Source organism: Arachis hypogaea, chromosome 14 (genome assembly GCF_003086295.3).
Source record: "Arachis hypogaea cultivar Tifrunner chromosome 14, arahy.Tifrunner.gnm2.J5K5, whole genome shotgun sequence".
In the NCBI taxonomy this organism is placed as follows: Eukaryota; Viridiplantae; Streptophyta; class Magnoliopsida; order Fabales; family Fabaceae; genus Arachis; species Arachis hypogaea.
In genome coordinates, this window is record NC_092049.1 from 120,726,654 (window position 1) to 120,735,609 (window position 8,956).

The 8,956-nt window shown below is 26.1% G+C and overlaps 1 protein-coding gene across 1 annotated transcript; it reads right to left on the reverse strand.

Moving 5' to 3' along the window:
• LOC112743890 (uncharacterized) lies at positions 1–2,461 on the reverse strand. The gene has a single exon (XM_025793305.3). It carries the CDS (start codon positions 1,404–1,406, stop codon positions 459–461), a length of 948 nt encoding a protein of 315 aa, XP_025649090.1. The 5' UTR covers positions 1,407–2,461; the 3' UTR covers positions 1–458.
• Between the last annotated feature and the right edge of the window lie 6,495 nt (positions 2,462–8,956).

Sequence of the window (8,956 nt, forward strand, 5' to 3'; positions counted from 1 at the left end):
TTGAAAACAACCCCACAAAAGTAGGTGCTACATTTTATTCTTTGTCAATGGAACAACTTGAATTCAGATCACATATATAATCAATTTTTTGGCTGCTAAAATTTCACACCACAATGAATCACAAAAAAGAAAGGAAAAAAGAGATGACAGATTTACACAAAAATTCTATGTTACTACCACCAGTACAATAAGCCAAAGAGAGCCTAATGGTATGTTTGGTTTCTCATTTATAAACCTCAAAAAGCCATGGTTTTGACAGTAACTACTCCGAAAGTTTTCACCAAAAGCCATGGTTTTGGTGTTAAAAACAAGAGAACCAAACAGGCTATATAAGCAAACAAAAAAGGACAAAAGGTGTGATTAGAAGAATTTTCCTGATTACAGTGAATGAACTTGAATAATGAGTGGGAAAAAGAGCAACTGAAGAAGATTTTGTGGCCAAAAAAGAATTATTGGTGTCAGGGTGCATATTCATGTTCAAGGGTTGGTTGTGTTCTTGTAACTGTTGCAGAAGGTGCCATTGTATCTCCAATGGAAGTCATGTTAAGAGCTTCTCCTACCTCTGCAGCCCTTTCCATTTGTTGCATTTTCTTCTTTTCTTTGTACTTTTGAATCCACAAAACTAACAATAACAACACCACCAACAATGCAAGACCTCCCAACACAGAACCAACAATGATCCACACCTTCTTGTGACTCTTCTTCCCTCCTCCTCCTCCTCCTGCTGCTGGCGCAGGAGCTGGCGATGGAGCCGAAGGTGATTCAACCACAATGGCAAAATGCCCTTGTTGGGAAGTAGAACATGTGTTGCCTTCTCCTGTTACATTGGTGAAATTGGAAGTACCCTTTAAATCAAACCACACACATTTCGCAACGGCGCCACTAGGAACCGGCTTCACATTTCGGAACTTGATCAATACAGGGTCACCATATGCTTTGACATCATCTAGTTCTGGTAGATTCCTGGCTGATAAATCTGAACCATTATAAGCTAAAAGTCCCAAAATTGGAGCCAGATATGTGTAATTTTCCAATGGATAATACTTTCTGGACAAATCTGAATTCCCCAAATTTTGGTACACCAAAACCAACCTTTCTACATAAGGCCTCTCAATGATTCCTTTGGGGATCTCAAACTCATTGTAATTAGGATACCCTTTTCTCCTTAAACTTCCACTCCTCAATCTCAATGCTGAAACCTTAATCCCATTCAAATTTGAAGGAAGCTGAGCATTGTAAATTGTACCTGTTTTTGGCTTCACCAAAGCATTGTGTGCATAATGCTGAAGAGTTGCATCAAGGGCCTTTGCTCCACTTGGTAAAGAAGAATCAGCAGCAGTAGTGTGAAGTGGTTCAAAGCATAGAAGAAGAAAAAACATAACTAGATTTGTATGAAGAAGCCCCATAATATGAAAATTTACCCCCTTGGACTAATTGTAGGAACACTATTATGTACTGAGAAGATTGTAACCTAGAAAAAGAGCAATGAATTTTCTTATTTCAAAATCTCAGAGACCAATTCTTGAAAATGGAAACTTGTAGCCAAATTTTGCTGCAATAAAGGGAAATATGCTTCTGGGGTTGGAGAATAAAGGCAGCAATGACCGTTTCAGCCGTTACAATGCAACACTTTCCCCTCAAAAAGCTACTTAATGCTTTGGAATCTTCTTCAGTTTCAGGGCATTTCATTTCATTTTATTTCCTCTTGTCAACCCCAAAAAATCAGAACTTGCAATAAAGGGTGGCAATTAAGCAAACAATTGCTGTGCAAGGCTCAAGGGAGAAATTACCAGAGAAAATCACAATAAAGAAGCTGGACTGAAAAACCATTCAATGCTTATATTGTTGAAATTGAGATCCAAGGCACACACACCCTTTTGGATTTGGCAATGGTACTGTGAAGATTGAAGGCAAACTAACACTAATTACCTGAAAAAAATTGACCTTTTTTTCCTGGGGGGGTTCCAACATCACTGAGGAACTAGTTGTTGAAGCTGAAAAGTGAAGAAACAGCATGCACCTTAAGACGCACTAGAATCCAAAGTTGAAGATGAACTAGAGTCCCCATTGTGGTGAATCTTGGGGATAATGACTCAGAGACACATGTTAATGATCCTCCTCCATAGTAGTAGTAGCAGTAGATGCTGCTGATGATGATGATGGTAGATTCAGTGATTCACTTCTTTTACTTTTTTTTTTTCTAATTAGTTCTATGTACAGTGAATGAGAATGTGAATGGTTGCTGGTTATACAGCAACTGAGACTTTCTTTTTTTTCCCCTTTTTTTTCTATGAATGATGAAAGAGAAAGAGAAAGAAAAGAGGACAAGAAGGAAGGGTGTGAACTGTGAAGTGTGTGTGAACTGTGATGAAGAAGTGCAAGTTGTGACTTTTCTAGAGAGAGAGAGAGAGAATGGGAAAATGGGTGCATGTTCTTATTTGTAAAATAGAAAAAATAAATTATCTACAATTAACTAACACATAAGGCTAAAAGTTAAGGTAAAAAAGAAAAATCTGCTTCAGTTAAGGAATTAAAATATCCTTTTAGATTTATCAAAATTCTGTTTACATATATTAGTATACAGATATTTAATCATAGGTATGATATATGTATATATTTGTAAACATATTAACTTAATAATTATCTTTTTTTATCCAAATAAGTAAAAGTATAAAACTTTTTATAATTATTCTAATAGGAGAGCTAAAAACTCACATGCAAGCTATCACAGTATCATGATATGGGTAGCAATCAATTTTTTCCTAAAGAAAAAAAATGATTTTATAATATTTGAGATAAGTAAAGATAAAATTCTGATATTATATTATATAATTATTTGTGTAAAAATTTTAAATTAATAAAATGAGACATATAAATAATTATATATTTAATAATATTTAAATATATATTGTTTCTTTTTTAGTGTTATGTAATTCTTCTTGTATAATTAGGGTATAACATAATTTTGATTTCTTAAAATGGTGTTAAGATTTTTTTTTCTGCTGAAAAAAAAAACTTGGAAATACCACCTAACTTTTGTGTTTTACAACAATAAAAAGGAATTTTTTTTAATTAGCAAATAAAATAAAATAAATTATTTATTTATTTGCATTTACTATGTGATACTACTGCCACATATGTTTTAAGGTAGGGTAATGTATTTTTCTGATACATAGAAAGCATTTTCTTTTTCAGTGTACAAACAAAAAACAAAACCTAAAATATCTGTGAACCCAAAAAACACATGATTATTCCTTTGAGTCTTTTGACGAAAATAAAATAAAACAAAATAAATCCCATATTTCATTTGTTGATATACTACTTTCTTATTCCTCAAAACCCCGCTCCTGGTGGCTCCATACATTTTTAAATAAATTATATCTGTTAAATTTTTTTATATATATTTTTTGGTTTAAAGATTGTTTTTTAATTTCCTTTTCAAACACTAGTTAAAAACATATATATGAAGGAATTGGAAAAAAATAGTAACAAGGTAAGAAGCAACAAAAGGATAATGGCAATATCAATATCAAGTGATGAACCTACCAAAAATAGAATCAATTTATAGTTGCATATTTGACAAATTCTGGTTTTGTTAAACCATGGGTAGGAATGTTCAACAATATCCCAATAAATTAGGATAATCTCTAAGAAAATTTATATTCCTTAAATAAATTTAATGGGCTTGTCGTCACATTTATATCCTTAATTATTGAAACAATAATTTTGGACCACCAAATTTTATACGTAATCAAGTCCAATTAAATCAGGATATACACGATTTTTTTTATTTATTTTTTTTCTTTCTATCTTTTTCCTCTTTTTTTATTTTTAATTTAATTTTTTTTCTCTCTCCCTTCTTCTTATTAGCATCACTGGCATCATTTTTTTCTTTTTCTTATACATTTTTTCTTGTTTTATTTATCTTATTTATTTATTTATTTATTTGTGTATTTTTAAAAATTTTATAAAAGAGAAGAATAAATAAAAACATAACACAAAAAATGATAATAATAAAAAAAATGATACCAAAATTTTTTAAATAAAACATAGAAATAAAATAGAAATATTATCAAAATTTATTATATAAAACACGAAAATTTTACCACAATAAACACATAATTTAAATGAGGAATGCTCTCATAAAGACATATAAAACGTCTCTTTTTAAAGATATTTTTTTAATAATTAAAATTTAATACATATAATCACTTAAATTATATTATTTTTGTCAAAATTAGGTCAGACAAATTAATTTGACCGAAAAATAGTAAATCAAATTTTGAATTTGTCTAAATTAATATTATTTTTTCATAAAAAATTACTACAATACCCCTATTATATAAAATGACTAAAATACTCTTATTATATATATTAATTTTGAGAATTCTAAATTCTAGTCCTTTTCTTCTCTATGGTTATAGGGTTAGAATTTAAAGTTTTCAAAATTAATATATATATATATATATATATATATATAATAGAGATATTTTAGTTGTGTTTTATAATAAGGATATTGTAGTAATTTTTTTATAAAAAAATATTAATTTATATTGGTTTAAAATTTAATTTATTAATTTTTTTGCTAAACTAATTTATCTAGTCTAATTTTAATAAAAATAATATAATTTAATTGATTATATGTGTTAAATTTTAATTTTTAAAAACATTTTTAAAAAAAGACATTTTTGACATCTTTATTTAAGTGGCTCCCAATTTAAATTGCTTTTCACGCTACATTGCAAGATAGTTTATTATTTAAGAGTTAGGAATATATAACTTAAATTTAAAATAAATTTATTTAGATAAAATTATCTATTTTTAAAATTAAAACATAAGAAAATACGAAAAAAATTTGTATCAATAACAAAATATTAAAAAGAAGAATTAGAACATGTTCAGTGAAAGAAAAAGAAAATAAAATATAAAAAAAAAAAGTAGAAGAAGAAGATATATTATGAAAAATTTTAGTATCATACTTAAAATTTTTAGGTGCTATTTTGTTTTTGATAACTTTTAATTAGTTAAGAAATTTTTTTATTATTGTTAAAAAGTTTTGGTGTTAAAATTTAAAATCTTTTATGTTAAATTTAAAATATTTCAGTGTTATTTCTTTTATCAATTCTACACCCTTCAAAGCTTCTTTCTTCCTATTTTTCATCATCGTCATCTTTTTTTTTTTTTTCATTTTTTGTTTTCACTTTCTTATGAAGAATAAAAACAAAAGATAAAAGACTTATACCAAAAAAAAAAACAAAATACTACAACAAAATTAGAAGAAAGAAGAGATGAAGAAATAAAAAAATACATCAACAGCAGTAGAAATAGAAAAAATGACAAGAAAGAGAAAACACACAAAAAAAAATGGAAAAAAGAAGTGTGTAAAATTTATGCGTATTTTATGTGAGTGATTTTTGTTAAAATTAAACCAATTTGATTGGCAAAAATACTTAGATGTATAATAGAATTTTTATTGAAAATATTTATGTTCTGATTTTTTTTTTTGTTAATTTTTGAATATATTAATTATAGTACTTAAAACAGTTAAAAGTTTATTATATTTTAAATTTCTTTTACTAATTTAATTTCTATACGAATACTAATTAGACCCGTCCTAGCCGTCCATATTTTTAATTAATATCTATTTAATTCGGCCAGGAAATAAACTTTAATTTAGAATCTTCATATTTAATCATAGTATGGTTTAGAGATCAGAGAGATGATTAGAAAATTAATTATTAATATTAAGAATAAATAATTATTTTGGCATTCGAAAAATTTTGATATTGATAAAATAAATTCTAATTTTTATTTTTGATAAAATAAATTTCTAAATATTTAACAAAATAGTCTAAATATTTAGATAATAATGATTAGTTAATTTTATCAAATGAAGCTGATATTTAAGAGTTTATTTTGTTAAAAATAAAAATTAGAATTCATTTATTAAAATCAGAATCTTTCAATTACTCTAATGTTAATTTCATCCAATATGATTATTAATGAAAAAGAAGTTCAAAAAAAGTCACACTGGTATATTATTAGTAAATCATTTAATTAAATATGTGCTGCCATATTATTTTCTGATCTTTTTCCCTAATGATTTTCTCATCACTGGGTTTTGGGCCATTAAAATAATAATTGGTGGTAATCATTTTAGGTTCAGTGAGTATGGTCTCTTTGAATTTGTTAGTGGTGGTAGTTGTAAAAGCTTCATATTATTGAACTGAGTATATTATTTCCCATTAATACAATTTATTGTTTTATAGAATTATTAGAAATTTAACCCTAATAAAATAAGAGATCTACCTTGCTATCTACCGACTGGATCAAAATTTATTGGTAGTAAAAGTCATTATACCATTCGAGTTAATAAAAATGAAGACAACGCATGGAGGAGGTTGATGAATGTAAATATATGATGGTGTTCGATATAATTTTTTAGTTTAATTAATTTTAATGTATTGATATTGTAAAATATTTTATATAATTAATTAATTATGTTTTTTTAGATAATTGTTTATATAATTAATATAAAAAATAATTATTTTTATTAATATAATATTATATAATTAAATATATATAATTATTTTATATTAATAATATATTAAAATTAAATTACATCTTTTTATTTGTTTCTTAGCTATATATATAGTTATATACCAAAAGATAAAGAAAATTAATAAAAATGAAATATATACAAGTGTCTGGTTAGTATTATGAATCTTATATTATCAAATAAGGATATGGTCTTTTATGGTTTCGTGGATTTCAATAATTCCCACTTATGAGATAGTTTTTTAATATTAAATTAAACCATTCAATTCTAATATGATATATTCATTTATAATTTATTAAAATTTATCCGATTTAATATGTTTGGATTTATTTAGACTGCTAATAAATATGTAATTCAACAACAAAAATAAATCATATTGACTGATTATTATTTTTTTTTTTTGGGGTAAACTACTAAAATATCTTTAAATTATTTTGTCAATAATAAAAATATCTCTAAATTTTATTATTGACAAAAATATTTTTAAATAATTTAAAAATATGTAAAAAATACTTAGCGATGATTAAAGAAATCAAGAAAAAAAGTAAGTTAATTTAAGAATGTGTGATTTTTGTTACTTTTTAAATAATTTAAGAATACTTTTCATCGATAACAAATTTTGAGAATATTTTTTATAATGATAAAATAATTCAGATATATATATTTTTTAGTTTATCCCTTATTTCTTTTTTTTTTCTTTTCTATTTTTGAGTCATTATAAACTCAACCTTATCGAAATTCACTACGTTTTAGTAAGTAAAGGACTGAATTTAAAGTCCTATCTCAATCCAAGCGAAAAATGAAATATACTTTATAAGAATACCAATCCTTCTCTTGTAAATATTTTCTCATGAACGAGTATAAAGACTTTATCATCATCTTTAATATAAAAAATTTAATCCTGATGAGCAGAAAAGGGTCATCTCTTACTCAAATAATGGGGCAAGTTTATTTAAAACCTTTCTCCTTTTCTAAATTACTTTATAAATTGGAATAAAATATTAAATTGGTCATTTATATTTGAATGTAATCTTATTTTGGTTTTTGAAAATGATAAATAAATATATTGATACATCTATAGTTGATTTTGTACTTCTAAAGCTTGTACTTGTTCTTCAAATTATCGATCTTGTTCTTATACTGCTGTTATGTAGGAGATTTCGTTAATTATTTAACTTTGACCTCACGATCGGACTACATTGAAGCTAAATAAAACTTTTTTGGATTCAAATAGGACACTTTAACAAAACAGGATTACGCCCAAATGTAGGAGACCAATTTAGTACTTTACCCTTATAAATTTAACGAGTGACACTATATTTCCTAGGAATGTACATGGATCAGATGAAATTGGGTTTGCTTAGATCCGAATTTGGCCCTAAATAATGACCAAGTTTATTTTTTAGACCTTTACCCGTTCCTAGTTCCATGATATCTTACGACTTTCGGGTCACTCTAAAACCGGGTCTAAATCGGTAAAATCCGGATATTGATAAACTTTATGTCAAAAAATTATGATGCACTTATTTATAAAGAAAAAAAAAACTTGTTATCGAGAAGTTGATATTCATTTGAAGTTGAATTTGTCCATAAATTCTAATTTCATACTTCTTTGATCTATTTTCTAATTCAACTTATAATTAATATAACATAATATTGGAATTAATTTAAAACATATATACATTTTTTAGTCTCCTGACGATGCATATGGATTGGGTGAAGCAAGGTTTACCTTGACTCGGACTCGACCCTAAATAATGACCAGATATATTTTTGAGACTCTTGTCCAATTCTAAACTCGGTGAAATCACACCAAATTAGTCCACAGAGTGTTCGAATCCGGATTGAGTCTTCAGACTGGATCGAAATCGGACCATGTACACCCTAATATGTACAAATATTTTTATAACTAAATCTAATCAAATTGGTGCAAAGTTTAGTAAAAAAAAAAGTGTATTACTCTTTTTTTTTTTGTACTTTTCATATCACACAAATTCTTATTGGAGAGTACAAAAATTTATTGATATATCACAAAAATTTTCAAAACATAATACAAAAAATTTTGCACATAACACAAACTTATCAATATAGCAAACAAATTTTTGTACATAATACACAAATTTTTGCTGTAAATATATTATGTTAGTTGTGTGAGTCAATATTTTACATATATAGTCCTCCAAAAATTTTTGTTATACATCAAAATTTTTATGCTATGCACTAAAATTTATGTGATGTGTATTTTATTGATATAGAATACAGGTTTTCGCATATAGCACACAATTTATTGTTGCGAATGTATTTTATTAGTTGAGTGAGTCAATGTTCTAAATATGTAATTCTCCAAAAATTCATGTATTGTACATCAAAATTTTTATACTATACAACAAAATTTAT